The sequence below is a fragment of the Pagrus major genome, chromosome 11 (assembly GCF_040436345.1).
Source record: "Pagrus major chromosome 11, Pma_NU_1.0".
NCBI lineage: Eukaryota > Metazoa > Chordata > Actinopteri > Spariformes > Sparidae > Pagrus > Pagrus major.
The window spans coordinates 16,125,748-16,147,296 of NC_133225.1; the positions used below are offsets into that span (position 1 = coordinate 16,125,748).

Consider the following 21,549-nt stretch of genomic DNA (forward strand, 5'->3'; position numbering starts at 1 on the left):
AATAAACTTTATTAAAACGCAATCGGCTTTCATGGGGCTTCTTCCCTCACACACTTGGAGGTGTGCTCTGCGGGGGGGGGGGGGGGGGGGGGGGCGGGCAGCAGCCAACCCTTGGGGAGGGTAACACGGGTGAGGTGGTCCAGTAAGGTGGATGAAAGACAGAGCAGTGTGTGTGAGGGATAAACAGACTGACGGAGGACGAGGGTTTGATGTCGTCCGGATTACAACAAGCCCATCTGAAGGACAGCCGACGCTTGATCTTGAGCTTTGTGTTTCCTGAAACGCTGAATTCCCCTGACTCCTGCCCCTTACCTTCACCCCAAACTTGACACACAAACACACACACACACACACACACTGATCTCAGTGGAAACCCCTCTCCTCTTTATCCAAACCACGTTTCCAGCATCAGCAGTATGACAGGTTTTGATGGTGAATTAGTTGAGTTAAGGCAGTCGATTCCTCTCTCACAACACACACACACACGCACACACACACACACACACACACACACACAATAGGCTGATTAATAGCCCTACATTAAAGCGGAGGAGCATCAAGGCTGAGCAGCTGTGGTTCTGTGACTTAATCAAACTCTCACATACTTTGAATTAGACCCTGAATGACACATTATGATTGCCAGAATGGATTGAGAAAAGCACAGTTTGTCACCGGGAAGCTTCTGCATGTTATTTATTCCTTTTTCAAACATTATCCAATATATCATCTGACATACTCTAATATCAGGGTGGGCTGTGTTTTTTTAAAACTTGGGGAAACTGTCAAACTAAAGGAGAAATTATGTCCCCAAACTTTTTTGTTTATTAACAGTAACATTTGTTTTGTTGTATCTGGCAAGACTTGAAGTATATTGTATCTGACATCTTGAAGATAATGTGAAATATGTATAAAGACATGTATTTATGTCTTTCGTTTAAATACTTTTCTCCCACACACCTGATCTGTTAATCTGTTTAAATGGTTACCTGTGTTTGTTATAGGATTGGAGTCAGCGATGCTTCGTGCTGCTCATCCTACAGAAACCTTTATCTGCTTCCTCGAGCCTCAGCGAGCTGCGAGTGTGATGCCGGATCCGACTAATGATGGTTAATGAGGAAGTTGGCAGCAATGTAATATCTGTCTGCAGCTCTGCCAAGGCTGAGGTGAGCAGTTCATACTGAGGACAGAGCCTTCACATTTAAAACAAGACACATTCAGAGATGCTTGTGCTCTCTATCTAAATTCAGAAGCAAAATCTGGCCATCCCTACGCATGAATTGTAATTTTTGATCAAATTCAAAATGTATTGAATTCAATAATGATTGATGATGAATCCATGCATCCTGCTACATCTATTTTAGACAATGGAGTGTTGAGGATAAGGTCAGGAGTCTCACAGCCTGAGGAGAGAAGCTGCTCCGTAGTCTGGTGGTACGGCAGTGGATACTGTGGCTGGGTGTGTGTCGTCTTTTAGTATCCTTTTGAAATTAGCCCCACTTCTACAAGCGTCAGTATTAAAGTGATACATACATGAATGTATCATTATTTATAATCAGCAAATAGATTATAATATATTATTATAGATTAAACTGCATTACACAGTAGAAATGATTACTTATAATTTTAAAGTGATTTGTCCATTAATGTATCAATAATTATAATCCAACTGTATAATACTATTGTGAAATATATGTTGCATAATGAGGAATTTTACTTTTAGTGCTTTAAATATAATTTGATGCTGATACTTTTGTACTTTCACTCAAGTAAAATTTTGAATTCAATACTTTTACTTGTAACAGAGTATTTGTACACTGAAGTAAAGGTGAGTATTTCTTCCGACACTGCTGCCAAGAAAGTTAAACGACCTTATCGTCCGAATGGAAGCATCTTCATTTGTTCAGTTTCTACACTCATTTATGGAGATTTTCTCTTTAATGCCTCACTGTCTGTGTATAAAAAAAGAGTTTAAAGGTTTCTGTCTTTGTCATATTTCTCTACAAAGTAATGATTTTATCACAACTTTTCTCATCTGCTGTTTCAGAGATCAAGAAAAGACTTTGAAGCTCAACACAGGAACTTTAAAAGTGTTGAATAAATAAAAAAGACACGTAAACATCTACATCTAGCCAGTTTGCAGGAATTGTCGAGTGTGTCATCTCAACTACAGGTGCATGATGAGCCACAGGCCAGATTACTTTCTTCCAAACTTTTTTTTGGTGTTTAAGCAAACGTTGAGTACTGTTGTGTTATGAAAGCACAGACTGAAGGGTAAAAACCTCACCTTGCTGCCCTGTTGTTGTCTTCCATAAATTAGACAATGTGGGGTTTTATAGTCGCTCCTCTCCTGTACGCTCTCTGCCTCGATGTTTATTACCCCTCCGGTATTGATATTAAAATGCAGGAGGGGCTTGATGCATTTTTCTGTCATCTCTCTTTCTGACTTTAATAATACTATAAAGCTTCCTGCTGTGGAGCGAGGGAGAAGGAGGGAGGCTGAGGAGGGGGGGTGAATAAATTATGAAAAAGAGGTTAATATATGGTATCGGTATATATCACATCCAAACTAAGCCAGATCCCCTTTAGGTTTTAAACATTCAGCCTTTTAAAGGACGGAGTCAAGCAGGGTCAGATCCATCTCATTTTACTGCCGAGGTCCCTCCCCCATCATGTGGACGGACACTCATCTGCTGATCTCCCAAACATCACATCTCATCATCACTGAGTTGGGATGATGTTTGCAACAAAAGGAACTGGGAGTGTGTGTTTATTTTAGTTTCTGTCTAAAGAAACTAACTGCCTCTTGCCCTTGTGTGGTTCCTGAAGTCCTTCCTGTAGTTCCTGTGAGAACTTTTGCGTATCCAAATCTTTGTTTGAGAGGGATGAGGAAGATGAGATGCTCTTTACACAAGACTCTCCAGGAAATCTGGTGATCAAACACTGAAAGCAGCAGTAGGAGTCTTGTTACTATAGTCTGGATTTGGATAATTATGCTGGTGCCATCTCTACTTTTTAAACAACTCTCATGCTGCCAGAGTTTGAAATCAGTTGTTGTCAGTGAAATCTTGTTTTGTTTGTTTACATATTGACCCAACTGATGTACTTTCAGCTTCTTTCAAACTGAAAATATTGATATTTTTCTGTGAGTGTCTTCCCAGCCTTTTCAGGAACAGAAATAAGGAAGTCCTCGCAGTTCATCTGTGTTCAGCAGAGAGTGCAGAAGAAGCGTGGACAGGAGGGAGGGGAAGCCCCGAGAATCAATAACCTCCAACTATCAGCTGCATTTAGGCCTTGATAATATGCTCGACTGCACTATTTTAATTTCAACACAAAGCTGACCTTTACTTCCTCTGTTCTGCCTCTGATATTTTTTATGTTCTGGTCACAGAATTAGCACGTATAGCTTACAGGAAGTGTAGATAATGAAGCTGGAGAAGATCCAACACTTGTCAGTCACATTGTTTTAATACACTCAGCTGACACTGCTGCTGTCTCCGCCGTGTGAACGTTCACTCCTCGCCTTCACTGGAAAAATTTCATTCAGTGATGGAATGTAACTGAGTACATTTACTCAAGTACTGTACTTAAGCACAACTTTATGTTACTTTCACTCCACTACAATCTGGAGGCAGATATTGAAGTTTTTACTTCACTACATTTATTTGATAACTTACTAGTACTAGTTACTTTACAGATTGCATGCTGCATCAGAGCCAAAGTACAGCATTTTTACATTTATTTTACTGACAATCAGATAAAAAAAATAAAAACAGAGATTCCAATATTTACAAAATATCAGATCCAATAATCAGCCTCCCATATACAGTACATACATACATGTAAACATATGTATACTATGTATTACTTTTACTTGTACTTTTGATACTTAAGTAAATTCAATATCAGATACTAAATATTTTAAGAAAATATCTTTACTTTTACTCAAGTATGACTTTTAGGTACCTTTTATAACACTGATTTAATTTCATTTCATAAATGTATTAATTATCGGGCATTTAAAATTAGATGATAAGCAACTTTTTTCATTTTAACTCTATCAATGCACTGAGATGTACAGTATGTTGTATTGTGGTTTATCCTCTGAGAACAGTAATGCAAACTGAATTAGTAACGTGCTAAATAAATGTAGGTTTCATTTGGGAGACAGTCAGACTTTTAACCTGAGGCCCCTGAAGGAGATCTTGATCAGCTCAAACTGAGAGAGAAACGCACAAACAATTGTTGATTTGAGAGTTGCTTGGAAAAACACACTACTCACGTCTGGACTGTAATATTGTAATGTCTATTTTTTTAAATGCTTGTTTTTATACAGTGCGTATGTGTTTTCTTTTTTAAAGGGTGACCCCTGGAAGAGTAGCTGTGCTTTAGGGCAAATCTAATGTGAATTATAACAAATAAACTAGCTTTTTGTGCTTATTTAGAGACTGATTCCATCATCTTCTTTTTTAAGTTGCATCATTTTGTTCTGTGGTTTATGGAAATTGTTGTTTACTGGGTTTCAGATCAAAAGGCAAAATAACGGAATAATTTGAACTGATGGTTTCTCACAAAGGAACCACTCATTGTCAAAACTTTCCATGCAAAGCTTTGAATCATTAATTCATTCATTTATTCATTCATTCGTTTGTTTCCAAGGCTCATCTGATGAAGGTCATGAGGGCCTGGAGTATATCCCAGCATGCATTGGGGTAGCATGCATCCAAGCAGGACCAGAGAATCACCACAGGAATTATGTTCCTGCTGAGAATCCACCTTCTCAGAGCAACATAAAGAGCCCTCTGGGTTCTGCAGGTTGATGTATTGATGTAAAATCAGCAGATTTCTTGCAGCTGTAAATGATTGTTTTGTTTTCTCTTATCTAACTTAATGATAAGGATTTAATAAAACATTTCTACACCTTAATCTTTGTGTGCAGCCCTGTGTTTTGAGAAGAATAAAACACCTCTCTCTGGTAATTTTTAAAATCTCAGTCATTGTTTCCTCTGACAGGCTCGTCTGGACTGCAGCACTTGTTATTTGAGTCAAATGAGCCTATTACCGCCTCGTCTTAGCGCGACAGGGTCAGGTTCAATCAGGGAATTGGAAAATATCATTTCTGACGGGAATAGATTTGGTTTGTTCAACCAATCTCTTCTACTAATTACCCAAATGGACAGGAGCTGTCAGGAGACAATAACTATTCCCTAATAGAATTTGCCCCCCAAGTGCAATTTAATTTTCTCCTCGGTGCTCTCTCCGAAGGTTTCCCCCTCGCTGTCTGCCTCCTCTCTCCTCTCTCTCTGACTCTTCCCCTGCTGCTTTCGGACCGAATGGTGAGGGGACGCGGTGCAGGTGCTTTACCTCGTGTTGATGCTGTCGGAGAAAGTGTGGACCGACCGCTGCTGCTGCTTCTCTGCGAGCTGAAATACAAGACAGCCCTCAGCTGCATGGAGGAGAAGAGGAGGAGGAGGAGGAGGAAGAGTCTGAGCTAGGTAGGTCTGCACTCTGGCGTTTCATGTTCATCTTGTGAGCAGAAAAGGACATTTGCAGCAGTTTTAAAACGTGCATTTGATCTCAAATACGCACTGCGATATAATGCATAAAGCATTTGTTTTGTTTTTTTATTTATTTTTGCACACATTTATTGTTTTGTTTTGTGCTCGTCTCATATTTAATCATGACTTTTCGGACGTGATTAGCCTCTGCAAAATTGTAAATAATGTGTCGAAACATAAACGCATAAATCCTGTATTTACACACATCAAATGATGAATTAAATCCATGAAAGATGTGATGTTTCGGCTCATGGTGAAGCAGGCCCGCTGCAGTGAGTTATATATGACAGCACAGGCTGCTGCTGCTGCTGCTGCTGCTGCTGGTGACACACACCTGTATTATTATTCTCCGTGTATAGGCTCTATACACACACGCCTGCTCCCTCCTGCAGAGATGGATGTGTTTCTGTATTTTCTGCTCGCTAAGATGGATCTGTGAATCGCAGATGTCAATGAACTCGTCCACTGAAATATTAGATCTAATTAGAGGTGGCTGGGTCAACGGCGGTGGCAAAGGAGTCGCCCTCTGCTTGAATTATTGCCCGAGAGAGAGAGAGAGAGAGAGCTGCTTCCTCCACAGCTTTTTTTTTTTCTTCTTTTCTTACAGCAACACCTTCATGTAGACAAAGATCAGCTATAATTGTCATTATTTGATAATTGTTTTTGAGCGCCTTGTTTCAGATTTTAACATTTGTATTTATCAGCTGGGGACATGTGGACGTCTTTTGTCCCACTTAGAAAAATACTGTATTTTTATTTTCTGTCAAGTGCAGAAGGAACATTTCTTGAAGGACTGCGGCTTGTTTCGCAATTCATGTGTTCATTTTCTTATTTTCTTTTTTGCACCGCATCATAAACCAGATGTGCCGCTCGCATCTGTTCTCTTTCTGCGTTTTGCATCCGTCAATTATTCTAATTGTGTTGCCCTTTGCTGACAGGTTAAGAGCATTTTTTTTTTTATCTGCTTTATTGTTTTCCAGGGGGCAGCTAAAGAGGGTCTCGATACCAACAATCAGAGTAATTGAATAGTTGGATACAATTGAATGATCTTGAGGGGAAAAGTGTATAATGAAAATAAAGTAAGACCAGATGACTCCCTTGCCACACATGTATGTATGGGTGGATGGATGGATGGATGGATGGATGGGTGGAGGGGACACCTGGCCCGCAAACTGCAGCTTTGAATCGGCTTGGATACAATTCCTGTAATATCCCAGCCTCCTCTTTTTTTTTAATCAGCTTGATGTGCGTTTTCATTTTACTAAATTACTTTTGAAACATTACCCAGCACATGCAGGCGAGCGGCTTATGGGATTGTGGCTCCCTACAGTATATAAACGGGGCGACAATAGAAGAAACAGTCGGAAAATAGGCGCACATAAACGTGGAAAGAAACGAGGAGATCAGAAGAGAAAACGTCGACGGCGTTGGGTTGCTTATTAGAAATGGGACTCACGGAAAATCTCATTTATTTTAACAGAAAAAAGCTTTAATTTTTGTAATTCGTACACACACTTTCTGCACGCTGTATTTTGTTCAGTGCTCATTAAATCACCAATTTTTTCAATGTAATTTGGTGGAAAGATTTTTGACACACGAGATCTACTGCTATTATCATTATTATTATTATTATTATTATTATTATTATTATTATTAGTAGTAGTAGTAGTAGTAGTAGTAGTAGTAGTATATAATTGTGTTAGATTGCTAAAATCATAATTATAATTTAAGGTGCTGAAAAAACACAATAATTAAATTATATTGGGATTCATTTGAATAAAATCAAACAACATGAAACCTAATTTATTGTTCAAATGTCATCCAGATGTGTGCGTGCAGATGTGTTGTGAGCCCGCAGGCGGACTCGCTGTTGACGGAAACAACCTGCGCTGGGCTGAAGCCACTGTGAGCTTTTTTCTTTTTGCGCGCTTGAAGTAAATTGGAAGCGAAGATTGAGTTCATCTAGCTTGAACTAGCAGCCCTCCGGGGGGAATATCTTATCCGGGAGAGCAGTCTCAGACGATGGGGTTTGAAATGAGCAGTGTCAGGAGGACTGCGCCCAGACTCCTAATCCCACCTGTCACTGAGAGAGATCCGGCTGCCACGGGGAGAGAAGCAGAGCTCGCACAGGTGAAGGTGCTGTGGATGTGACCCAGACATGAGTCCAATGATATCACCGCTGGGTGCAGTGACAACTCAGTGTGGCATCTTGTCACCCTGAAAAACACATTTAAACTGTTATGAGAAGGTTGGTTTTAAAGAAAACGTTGAATTTACATTTTTTGGGGACTGTTTCTGGATTGAGTTCATGTTGGAAGCTCGTCACAGCAACATGCTTAACTCAGCCACAGGCAACACGTTTTTAAAAAATCATGTGATTCTGTGAAATAGCTCAGTGTATAACCAACAGACTTAGATTTTGTGTTGCTTTTTGTCCAAATAATCAGATATGTTGTTTAAAAACTGAGCACAAACACTCTGAAATCCGCTCAGACACCTCGCATCCTTTCTTTTTAAATCACTAAAGCCTAAAAATACTTCAACTTCATCTCCCTGGGACCCTCCTCCTCCTCTCCAGGAGCAGCCCTGCTGGCCCGGGGCCCCTCCGGGAGCCACTGCAGTGAGCTATTTATGGTCTCGACAGGAACAAGGTCCCGCCTCTCCGGAGACAGTTTCATATACCATGTCCGACGCCTCTCCTCCTCTCTCCTCTCTCCTCCTCGCTCGTACACCTATGGAGAATGCTTTCCGCTCTCGAGGGGCCTCCTCTTCCTGCGCTCCCATTGGCCCCCGGTGAGCCTCTGCCGCGGTGACGTCAGGCCCCGCCGCCCCTGCAGCGCTGAATGGACCGAGCAGCCTGTCTGATTCACTCCAAAACAGCTCGGCACGGCACGGCACGGACATCATCCCCGGGAATAGAGACCTAACAGGGATAGAGGCTTGACGGGACGGCGAGGGAGCTGCAGCAGAGAGCAGACAGGCCTCAGCATCAGCACCAGCGTACTTTGTTTTCTCCACCAGACAGGACGGGGGAGTGCGGTGCGCCCACCGTGTTGCGGGTGTATGTGCGTGCGTTTGTCTCCGGGTTTGGATCACGATGATGCAAAGTGCGGCGGTCCTGCCGACAGAGAGTCCTGTAAAGAGTTTACCGGAGATCCTCGGAGTGCCACTGCAACGTAAGACATTTTTTTTTTGTTTTACCTCGTTTTTCTGAGTGCAGCGCGTGCTGCAGGGTTTAGGTACAGTAAGAGAGGAGGATGAGGAGAGGAGGCTGAAGCTCTCAGTCTTCCGCTGTCACGTACAGGCCAGTGATGTGTCATACTGCTTATATTTCAACGCCTTAAATAATACTGATTATTGGCCTCGTGTCCAGTTCATCTCTGCAGACTCACGGGGCTGCAGGCTCGTGCAGAGGACGGCACTTTGGTTATTCATCCCATAATTAGAAGAAAGAAAAATGATTATTTCTGTTGTTTTTTTAAAAAAGCAACAGGATTTCATTTTACAGTCTGGCCTCAACTTTGCTCCGTCAGGTTGTTGTTGTTGGAGTCTTCAGGCAGCTGTTCATTTGTAAACGAGTCTGCATGGTCAAGAGATCAGACGCAGTTGTCATCACCCATCAGACAAACACACTCTGACTGTGATTGACACTCATTGCTGAGTCAAATAAACGCCTCACACACTTTATTTAGTCCTTATCGTCTCTGAATCAAGGCCTGGGCATCAGTTTGTGTTTTGTTTTACATTTTAGTCTCATTATTCATTAAGGATGAGATACAATATCTATTTTTTTAGCTATTTTGTAGCATCTTCTTGCATTTTTTTTATCCACCTTGCAGCATCAAAGGCGAGAATTGCCTTGCATCTGCTCGTGTTAATCTGTGCCAGGCCCCCTTCATAATCTGATCGTGCGATCAAGACAGAAATGCAACGGGATACATCTCTGCTCTGACCTAATTATTTATAGGCGAGTTGGTAAAATGTACAGATGGACCTGAAGTCTAATAGGCAACAAAGTAATCCACAACAAAATGAGATAATTCAGTTCGATAATTACCAGACTGCGCTTTGGTTTCAAAACACTGATAATAAAACGTTTTGCTCCAATTTAGGGTACAAATCCAACATAAAATTGCAAAAATAATATTAGGATTTATTTTCTTTGCACCTCATTACTGTCGCCTGTTTAGTGTAACTGCAAACACAACTACAGGACAAACATATGAGCGCCTGCCTTCAGCAGAGTATTTAAAGGAGAAAAAAGAGACTATATGTGGTCGGCTTATGCTCTTTAATTTTATAAATCGAGGCAGATTAAAAGATTGGATAAAGATCCTGCCACTCAACCCCCTGCAGCCCCAGCAGCATTCATCCTGGATTTAAATCTGGATTATTCCAGGAATAAAAGCAGCAGAGAATTTATTTGAACAATGTTTTATATCAGGGACACACACACACACACACACACACAGAGAGAGAGAGAGAGAGAGAGAGAGAGAGAGAGAGAGAGAGAGAGAGAGAGAGAGCTCTGATGACTCAGGGCAATTACACCCCAACACCTCAACCTGCAGGCTATTAGTCTGAGGTATAAAGTGTTTACTTCACGTTTAATTACCACAAATCATTAGACAACTGAGAGTTGGAAAGGCTGCCAGACTGCACTTCTTCTTCTTCTTCTTCTTCTTCTTTTTCTTCTTCTTCTTCTTATATTAAAAAACTGTTAAAGGAGGTGATGGGACTGAAACCAAGATATGGGCCCTCCTGAAAACACGAGGTTAACTCTCTCTCTCTCTCTCTCTCTCTCTCTCTCTCTCACACACACACACACACACACACACACACACACACACACACACACACACACTGAAGCTGGATGCTGGACGCTCTGTCGTTGCCAAGATCGTGCTGCTTTCCTTTCAGCACCACTTCTCCTCCTCGCCCAGCTTCATCCACCCACCACTTATCTCCACATATTTAAAACGCTTCTGATTTCTCCACGTTTACACGAGATGCCGATGTGCACATTCAGGGAGCATATCCTCCTTAAAGTAATTCCCCCTGTGGTCTCTGCACGAAGTCACTCACACGTCGAGGTGAAGCAAATTCAGTCCAGCCGACGATCCTGTCTTCTGTCTGTGCAGGAATGCTGCTCTGTTTTTCCTTTGGTGTCTTATCATAACAAATCTGCTATTTTGGTCCATTTAAACGCATTCATTAACAAAATAAATATAATATACAATGCAAAAATATAGCACAAAATGATCACACATCGCCTCCATTTTTAAGATTTGAACGTGCATTTAAAAAAAGAGGTAAAGCGTGTGTGTGCACGCTGCGTGCACGCTGCCTTGACCTCCATGCTGCACAGCCCGGGAGCTTTGTTTTGTGCAGACAGTATGCTGAGATTAAACACGAGGCTCCTCGAGCTTTAGACGATTATTTGTAAGATGTTTTTATCTGGACTGTGAGCAGCCGCAGCTCCTCTGTGTGCGTGTGTGTGTGTGTGTGTGTGTGGGTGTGGGTGCGTGTGTTTAAACAGCCTACTAGTGTTTTTTCTCTGCCCATTTCTCCTCGATATTGATTTTTCATTATCGGATGTCATGTGGATGTTGACTAAGAGAAGCCGCGAAAGAAAAAAAATATGAAACTGCATTATTATTTACAGAATCATTTAGATTAAACACGATTTAAGGCAAGAGTGATCGTCAGTGTTGTTTTTTAAGGATTAATGTTTTTTTTAAAATAACATTAAACACGCATTAGTTCTCACGCATATGCTGGAAATTACACATTTAATAATGATAAAAGACTACAATAAACCATTTTCTGTACTGTCACGTGCCAGCGTATAAATAAACAGAATTATGGAATATTGTTGTTTGTTAATTAAAGGTCCAGTTTTAAGAGGAAATATGCTTTATGTGATGGTGAACATTTTGTTTTCTTGAATGTATTCATTTAATTTCGCTTTTTGAAATCAGCTTGTAGTAGTAGATTATCAATGTCGCTGCAGAATTTGGTGATATTAATGCTAATGTAGCCTATAATAATAATAACAATAATAATAATAATAATAACAACAATAATAATAATAATAATGTTAATATATAAATGGGAGGGTTAGATACCGTGTGATACCTGCTTTCTGTTTGTGCACACGTGGTCTGCTTCCCACAAAAACGAAATGTAATCTCCGTCTTGACATCTTGACTGCTAACGCTGACGCCCCCGTGTAAAGAGATTCAGAGGAACACATCTGGTTAATAAAATTAAGAAAAATCAATGTTGTTGTCAAAAAGGGTTGAGTGCAGCACCTTGGACAGAGACGGACAGATTCACGAAGCAGAAGTAGACTAAAAATGATGGTTTTCCACATGGTATCATCTGTTATTTATTGTTTACAAAGCTACATTAAACAATTGTTATGTGTTTTTAAAGGTTAAAAACAAGAAGCACCGAGACAATGTGGGTCAAAAATACAAAACAAACAAATGCGAAATAAAAAACGAATAAATCGGGGTTAGCCTCTTCAATTGAAAGACAACAAAGCATTTCCCTTCCATCTTTAAATACCATAATAAAAATATAATGTAATAATATTCGGAATTAAATCCACTTACCAGTAAAGATTTAATGACAGAAAAGATATGCAGCCATTTTGTCTGATATGAGAAATTGTGCTTTTCAGGGCTAAACATGGCGACGGTAAAACAAAACAAAAACCCACCTGTTTTTAAGTACAAAGTTGAGTTAAATGAATCCTCTTGATATGGGCGCGTATAAAATTGCTCTTGTTTTACCGTTTAACAAACACGAAGGCTTGCCTGAGTTTTCCGTGTGTGACCCTGTGCTCCTGTGTCCCCGCAGAGATCCCTCAGTGTGCCGGCTGCAGTCAGCACATCCTGGACAAGTTCATCCTGAAGGTGCTGGACAGACACTGGCACTCCAAGTGCCTCAAGTGCGCCGACTGCCAGACTCCGCTGGCGGACAAATGTTTCTCCCGGGCAGGAAGCGTCTACTGCAAGGAGGATTTCTTCAAGTCAGTGGGCTTTTTTTCTGCTTCGCCTCCTTACCGCTTTATTTTCGCAGGTGCTCGGGATTTCTTTTAAAAGACCCGAGTAGGTTTCTTTGATTGAACTGGTGTTGATAAAATCCAGACAAGCGGATTGCACCCAGAAAAAGTAATATTTTGCTCAGTTTCACCTCTAATTAGGTTGGCGTGAGACGAAAAGTGACTGATTCTGACGGAAATATGTTTTGGAATAATTCGGCTATATTTGATAATTACAAAGCAGCTTATAGGTTTATATTAGACTATGTCTGGTTAAACATTTGCTAGCAACATTAGCCAAACTGGCTACATAGTTAGCTTACTCGTGTCGAAGTTGCTGTTAATATATTAGCATAAATCCAGTGTTTCTCGTTTAGCCATATCTTAATGTTTAGGATTTTTTTTACAGTCGCCTTTTTTTATTTATTGGAAAGTTAAGCTGTATTATAATAAAATAAAATAATAAATTCAATTGACATCTTTTATTTGTACAGAAAGGTTTTTATCAACTTCCTTTTATTTTTTAAACCAAACATCCGTTAAATGTTTCATCTTTGGGTGAACTATTATTAATTGTCCGGTTTAAATGTATTATTCTTTTTATCTGATTGTTAATCTGATTTGGATTAATCAAAGATTAATCAAGATTTATTTATAAATTGATGTCATTATTCACATTTAACTGGCAGTTTTGTTCAGGTGCCATCATTAGAGAAAACTTACAAAATAAGAGCTCACTTTTCTGTTCTTTCTTTCTTTCTTTCTTTCTTTCTTTCTTTCTTTCATTAAAACGATTTGATTTCTGAGGCATTACAGAAGAAAATTGAGTTTGACTTTTATCCAAAACAGGATCAGCAGATCCAGGCTTTTTACTAAATCATGTTTGAAAGGTCTTAATGCTCAAAGCTTGAATGAGACCTAAAGAGCTCCAGAGTCTCACTGAGAGCTAACTGTGTTAGCCGACCCAGGGGACAGCAGGGGGGCGTTTGCATGTTCAAACTGTGGTCGAGGGACGCATGTGACTGGAAAACACACACATGCAGAAACACAGAAATACATACACGTTCGTAGACACACAGATTCAGTGGTGTATGCGTCCCAGTAGTGATTTGGAGGCTTCACCTTGCTCTTTTTATTTCTGTGGGTTGGTTGTGTGATTTAAAGCCTCTCCTGAGTCAGTGTTTTATTGGTTCTCCTTAGGGTGTGTTTACTGTGAGCACCCCTCCTCCTCCTCCTCTTCCTCTTTTCCCTTTTCTTCCTCTTCCTTTACCTCCTCTTCCTCCTTAGCTCTCAGTACTTCATCTGCAAACACATAAACATGCAAACACGTACACACATACACTCACACAGACGTACTCACACACACACATCACACACACAGTGCATTGATCCTCTCCATCCATCAGCCTGTGGACAGGTCTATCGTTAACAGAAATGCATTCCAGTGCTGATTTTTCCTTCTACAACAGCTGGAGCGTCTATTAATACAGACACTGTGCCATAATTCTTGGCTGCAGTTGAAGAAATAGCTGTCTAGCATGTGAAATTTTAATCAGGATTGGTCTCACAGTCTCCTGTATAGTGGGTATAAATAGGAGAAGGTTGCCAGCTGGTGTTTTGTGTAAAATTTTCTAACCGCAGCTCTCTTCTTCATGCTTTCCTGCAGACGTTTTGGAACAAAATGTGCATCATGCCAACAGGGGATCCCTCCGACGCAGGTTGTGCGAAAGGCGCAGGACTTTGTGTATCACCTGCACTGCTTTGCCTGCATTATGTGCAGCCGACAACTGGCCACAGGGGACGAGTTTTACCTCATGGAGGACGGGAGGCTGGTGTGCAAGGTGGATTATGAGACAGCAAAACAAAACGGTAGGTCTGCATAACTCCAAAATATTAAGCATTTGCTGATACTCGATAAAATCAAGTCAATTTAGAAGAAAATATCCATTGAAAAGATTTGTTTCAACAATAATGACTCATTCTTGTCAAACACTGCTCGTGTGATTCAGTGTTGAACAGCTCCTGCTTCACTTAACTCCATCAGGATCACAGTGCAATGCAGTGAAATGACTTCTGACTGTGGATCTATGTTGTTTGTTGTCTGGGTGTGGATGCTGTCTCTCTCCCTCCATCCCTTCTGAGATTTCCATGCATCTCTGATTGATTATGTAAAGTGAAGCAATGCTCTTATACGGTGCGGCCCCAATAACTCCGTTCCTGTGGCACTCCGGCTGGGTAGATTTATGTCCTCTGCTGTGGGAGTGGGACAGATGCACAAGGACAATAATACACTTCCATACATGACCATTCACTTCATTTAACACACGTGTACTCCACACAGAGGCCGAAGGGGCACAGCCTGTTAAGGCAACATGACAAATGTAAGAAGGAGTCGCTCACACTTGTAATGATGTTTTCAGATGATTCAGAGGCGGGGACCAAGCGACCGAGGACCACCATCACGGCCAAGCAGCTAGAGACCCTCAAAAGTGCCTATAAAAACTCGCCGAAGCCGGCACGCCACGTCAGAGAGCAGCTGTCCTCGGAGACGGGGCTGGACATGAGAGTAGTGCAGGTAGAGGGTTTGGTCTTTTCTTATATTCCTGCAAAAGGCTCCCTGTTGTCTCCAACTTGTGCAAAATGCTGGTTTTCCATTACAGCAAAAAGATCATCATCATGATTTGAGCATCTATAAACTAGCTACTGTTTTTAATAATCAAGCTCATAAATGTAAAGTAAGCACTTAGGCCTTTATTATCAGGGTTTCGAAGAGCTATTAAGATCGTGTTTAATCAACAAGACGATACAAAGTCATGATACAAACAACTCGCAACTTAAGACTTAACAATATACTGATTTTGATGTAAGGAAATTTTATGTTTGTTTTTGAGCCTCTTTTTAGTATTTCTTACAGCAGTTTTCTTGGTTTTTCTGTGGATTTATTATTGACTTATGAATCTTTCTGCAACACCATTTTGAACATTGTTTTTTTCTTGTTTATTATGATGGGCTAATTTAGACCAAATTAGTTATGATCTACATCTACCATGTTTTCCAATGTGAAAGACATTTTAAACTGCACATACATCTGTTTTTGTAAAAATGCATAATGTTTTGATTAAAACAAGATGGTTTGAAGCGTTTAAGATTTGAAATGTCATGAAAACATTGAATAAGTCAAATTACATTTTTTTAAATTATTATTATTGTTATTATTTGCTGGAGTATTTAAGGTACAATAAATTATTCTGGAGAAGGATTGTTGACATTAAATCTAATCCCAAGGTCATCTTTGGATTGGTGTATACTTTGCACCTTTAATTATTTTGAATAATTACGATCTAAAATTTTATTTTCACTTAATAATAATTACGATTTTCTCTGTCAGGTGTGGTTCCAGAACCGGCGAGCAAAGGAAAAGCGTCTGAAGAAAGATGCAGGTCGACATCGCTGGACTCAGTTTTATAAAAGTGTCAAACGCAGCCGAGGGGGAACTAAAGTGGAGAAGGAAAGCTCTGCCGATGACGCCGGACTCAGTGACAGTGAACTGAGCTTCAGAGGTACGTATTGTATGGAGGACTTCAACCGAGCACATATCTATTATTGCTTAAGAGAGATTTTCCTGAAAGGGAATTGTCAGACATGCTGTCGTGCTAATGGGATTAAGGGACCCTACAAGCTGCTAAATGACACGGTTCTGAGTGCAGCGGCGATTGAATGCGTCTTTGTGGCATTTCATTTGTTTTCCTGCGTTGCTGTTGTTGGCAAATCCAAAACGGCCTTCTCATTTAACATTCCCCTCACACCCCCCCGCCGCCGCTGACGCATCCTCCTGCCTCCGTTTGTCGCCATGATGGAACTTATTGGAAAAGAGAGAGGGTCCTTAGTGGGATGCAAACGACATTTTAGACATCCCTATGTTATTTAATGTTCGCAAACCCCATTTTGGGTAGTCATAAAAGTCCTCAAGCCACTTTTAAAAAGAAGGCCATTTTTATGAGAAATGAAAACATGGTGACAGAAACTCTATAAAGCATGTGAGGCTTTTAGTCAATTAGAGAGAAAGCGCTTTGGGGCTTTGTTGTTATTGAAGCCACCCGAGGGAGGGATTGAGATGGAAACAAATATTTTGTGCCGCAGTAATTGCACACATACAGACTTCCTTTGTTACAGATGAACATAATGCGCATCATTTCTCACCAACAAAACTCAAATGCTTATTAAATACTTCAGCATCCACTTACTGTACCTTCGTGAAATCCACATAATGTTGCCACAATAAATCTCACTCATAAAAGCACTTAACTGTATTGAAATATAACAACTATATAATGCTCTTGCAGCTGACAGCGTTGTTGATGTGTCAAAGTTTTTACACCCCTCGTGCTAAGTGCTGTTATCTCCTCCACAGATGACCAGGTCCTTTCAGATCTCGGCCACGGCAATGGGCTTTATGGGAGTGTCGGTGACGTGTCCAACAGTGCAGTGCTGAACGGCGGCTTCTCTGTCGATGCAGCGGGACAACCCTACCACGATATCCGAGCAGGCAGCCCCTATGGTCTCCCTCAGTCGCCCTCCTCCATCACTTCTCTGCCCGGCCACACCCCTCTCCTCAACAACCTGGGCTTCAGCATGGACAGTCTCGTGGTGCAGGGCGGGCCGGGCGGCGTGGGACAGGCCCTGAGGGCCATGGCAGGCGGCCCGACTTCAGACCTCTCCACAGGCAGCAGTACAGGATACCCTGACTTCCCCACCAGCCCCGCCTCATGGCTGGACGAGATGGACCATTCCCAGTTTTGAGTCTCGTAGAAGATTGCTGTGGGGATACAACAAAACAGACTCAAAAGGCTTTTTACATTTCTTTCTATCGCCCTCCAAGACTGGTATGTTTTGTGACTTTGGGTGAAGAGGAGAAGGAAGAGAAAAAGTGTGACTCTTAGTCCCTCAGCAGTCGTATCGATGAGATAACTCAAGATGTGCAGTCCGGATAAAAGCAGTGAAGAACAACCTCCACACCGCTGAATGTTCAATCTCAACATTGTATCATACAATTTTTTGTCATCACCTGACTTTATTTTGTTCTTTCACTCTGAAAATGAGACTGGATTTCCAGCAAGTCAGTGGATTTTGCTCACAGGGGAGGTGATATTGTCTCACCCCCTCCAAAATAAACCATCCCTGTCTCATAACAGCTACAACAATAGGGCTACAATCTAGATCAAAGTCCCTATGAGACCCAGGAGGCACCTGCATGCTTCTTGACTGATATCGAGTAGGACTGCTGTCTGGCCATATCAAAGCCTTTTACATTGGCGATGCACTTTACTCTCCTCTTCTTTTTCTACACATGTGGACAGGAATGCAGACAGAGGAAGAGAGAAAAAGAGGAGGGACATATGCACAAGGCAAAAACACAGTGTTTCATTGGGGAGAGAAATTTACAAGAACAGTGGCACAAGTGCGAATTTTGAACCATGCTGACGTTTTTTAATGTATTGCTGAAGCTTACAAGTTATTAGGAAGTAGATGGCCGTTGGTCTGTCTGTCCGTCTGTCCGTCCCTCTGTCCGTAGAAACCGATGTCTCCTCTGTTTGAGTGAGGGCGAACACTGTTTGCTACACAGCAGGTCTCTCTTCTATATTTATAGGTGCTTGACTTGTTCTTGTCTGTGTAAAAGCTGTCTGAGAGCGGACGTCCGTCAGTATTAAATTATCTGTTTCCAGACAACGAAGCTTATGTGTTGGAGGACAGTCAAGAAGTTTGGAGAAATTCAACTCGAACCATTCAAGTAATTTATCACACATCTAAATTATTAATTTATTTTTTTGAATGCACAGATGTAAGACAAGGATAAAACAAATTTATAAAAACATGCAGATTCCTTTGCAGATGTTATTGAGCAAATTAAAAAGTAAACATTTATTTGGCATTTAAACCATCAAGTATTATCAGGGGCGCTGATAAAAAATTTGCTTTGTGTTGGCTCTTGTGTTTCCTCAGTCTGATCCATGCTTCTCCTGGTAATCTACTCAGACCAGCAGAGCTCTGGCTTTGCCTGCTATCAACCTACTTACTGACCCCCAGATGTGTTGTCAGTCTGTTCTCCCCCTGCCTGGCCTCCGTGTCGGAGGGATTACCGCAGAGCCCCCCACAATCAGGGCTGATACTCTGCTGCAGCTTCAGTGCTAGCATGACTGCTGGGCTGATACATTTCTTACACTTCAGGCTACATCTTAACGCCCCCACCACAATGCAGATAGAAGACTGATTGACTTAAAGTTCAACCCCTGGGTCTGATTCTCTTTAAATGCAGACTTTCTTTAAGCTGTTATAGTTTGATTTGACCTGTTGAACATGTCAAAAGCAATGTTTTTGAACTGAGAGACAGTTTGCTTGAGAACACATCCTTACTCCTCTTCTTGTTTTGCCAATCGAAGAAAATAGCTTTTAATTTTTTGGGTCACCTTTAATGTGAAAAATTGCCAAGTCCTTTTAAACCAGAGCATCCTATTCAAGAGCCAGAAAGCAAATCAACAAACAGAAAGCGACACTATTAAGAAAAATCTGGTAACACTTTAGATTTCAGCCCGCAAATTACAGCATACTTATCTAGTAAATAGTTGGTTTTAATGAAATACATACTGTCTAACTACACTGGGATTAATATGTAAGTACAGTAGAAGAAGACAAGACTTTAGGGAATGAGTGGGTTTGTGTTTAAGAGGAACTTACATCACTTAAATTTGACTTTTTTTAATTTTAAAGTTCAAATATACTTTGGGAAAAAATGTAAAAGATTTTAAAATATGAAGTGTAGTTTACATCGTTGTTGTTGCCGGGTAAAAAACATTTGTTTACGTGACCAGGCTGTAGTAAAAGATCCCTGGAGGGTATCCTGTAATTATTTAATATGTGACAGGTTAATTTAAAAAGTACTTACGGTAACTGCAAATCTTTTCCCCACTTATTCTTTCTTCTCTTGTACACATACAAAGTGTTTCATTGGTACCACTTATGTACAAAATATTAGAGTAATTTGCGGGCTATGATTTAAAGTGTTTAGTGAGAATCATACAGAAACATGTTACCACAACAGTTTTGTTAAGTCTGTGTTGCCTCAGAAGTTTGCATCTAAATTGTTGTAAATTTTGTACAGTTTGAAAACGTGTTGATCGTCTTGTTTCATGAGCGCTATTTATTATTATTGCCATGTGTCTTTGAAAAAGATGTAAAAGAGAGCACTGAATTTATTCATTTATGCCTTCTGTGTAATGGTATGAACCGTGTACAGTCAAATCTATATGAGGAAAATAAAGCTGAATTGTCTTTGGGTTACCCCTCGACTGCTTTTCTCTTTAACAGAGCGGGCCTGCAGTGATGAATGTGAGAGTTAAGATTTTCAGCTGAACTTTGTTTTCAATATATCAAAAGAAAAATATCTGCTGTAGGTGTTTTTATTATTTTTGCCTTATCGAAACCCTCTTAGAGCGAGTTAACCCGCAAATTCATTTACCCATTGAGAGCATTTACCACACACTTAGGCCTCTATTCAATTGTGGAGATCCATTTAGTACCACCAACAGACAGTGGTCAGTCAGTTAACAGTGATTGATGCTGCTTTCCTCTCTCGCTCTCGGGGTGGGGGTGACAAGAAAGATACATGAAGAGAGAGAAGAAAGAGAGAAAAAAATAAAACAAGTGGGGAAACAGATGCCCGGCTGTACTCACTGATCCTCTCAGTGCTAAAGAGACGCAGCGGCAGATTGCAGCGCTGCGCTGTCAAATCTATCCTTAATCCCTGTGCTGTTAACTAATTGTAGAGTGCTTTGTGAAATATAGGCAAATATGCTTTGTGGTCAGGCAAAGAGGGAATATGGCCCATATGCAGGCAGTTAGCTTGTATGACAATAAGTCAAGCTGGTAAAAAGGCTATATGCAGGGCTGTAGCCGGGATTTTTAACCACCGGGGTCATGAGTCCTATTTCCCACACGCAACCACACAATAACAACCAAATGTCTTCTATAAATTTTATCTCCATTATCGACGGTCTAAATCCTCCTCTGACACTAAGTTTCTGGTGGAGAAATACTAAATACTTTTATGCTAATATTTCTTTTTAATTTAAAAGCATGCTAGCAGCTCTGGTGAGGCTGTACTAGCACTATATGCTGACACCAGCCTGCTAACATGCTCATGATCACAATGCTAGCGTGTTAATGTAAGCATGACTAGTTACCATGTTCATCAACCTAGTTTACAGTGTTAGCATGCTAACATTAGCTGTTAGCATTCAACACAAAGCACAAATGAGGCTGATGGGATTTTGAATAGTTTTTGATTAAAAAAAAGTATTGAACAAAAAAACATGACTCGATGACAGCTGACGGAGATGAAAAGTTGAGGGGTCACCAATGTTAGTAACCAGTTAGTCTCACTCAGCGGATGTAGACTACCATCAGGCAGTTATATTAGGCCACGTTCTCCTCTCTCCTACAATCTGTGTGTTACTGTAGAAACACACGGAAGCCCTAAAGGGCCATGCATTCATACATTTTATTTCCTCCGTTTTCCCGTGATAACGAGTTAATTTCATTTGTTTTCTCGAGATCTCGAGTTATTATCTCGAAATAACAACTGCCGTTTTCCCGAGATAACGGGATAATTTTCTCGAGATCTCGAGATAACTAAACTTTGTTTTCCCGAGATAACAATATAATTAATTCGAGATCTCGAGATAATGACTGTGATATGATAGGCCTGAGATTATGGAGACGCCCGGGACCTCGTAGCTGGTCAACTATGTAGTTAACAACGACATCAGGCTCACTTAGATTGCGCCGCTGATATAGCTGAAGCCTTGCTAACCGTCTTTTTAGATTACGCACACTAATGTGTATATTATCTGTAATAGCAAGGCATAATGCTATTTCAGCCTGTGTCAG

General features: G+C 40.8%; 1 protein-coding gene and 1 long non-coding RNA gene across 2 annotated transcripts; both read left to right on the top strand.

The window, feature by feature from the left end:
* The first annotated feature begins 1,007 nt into the window (after positions 1 to 1,007).
* LOC141005027 (uncharacterized) lies at positions 1,008 to 4,921 on the top strand. The gene is made up of 2 exons (XR_012179841.1): positions 1,008 to 1,163; positions 1,362 to 4,921. It is a non-coding gene; the product is annotated as an uncharacterized lncRNA (long non-coding RNA).
* Positions 4,922 to 8,652: 3,731 nt separating this feature from the next.
* On the top strand, positions 8,653 to 17,406 carry lhx4 (LIM homeobox 4). Its single transcript, XM_073477076.1, has 6 exons — positions 8,653 to 8,731; positions 12,423 to 12,594; positions 14,273 to 14,475; positions 15,027 to 15,181; positions 15,995 to 16,166; positions 17,018 to 17,406. Exons 1-6 carry the CDS (start codon positions 8,653 to 8,655, stop codon positions 17,404 to 17,406), a joined length of 1,170 nt encoding a protein of 389 aa, XP_073333177.1.
* Positions 17,407 to 21,549: the final 4,143 nt, after the last annotated feature.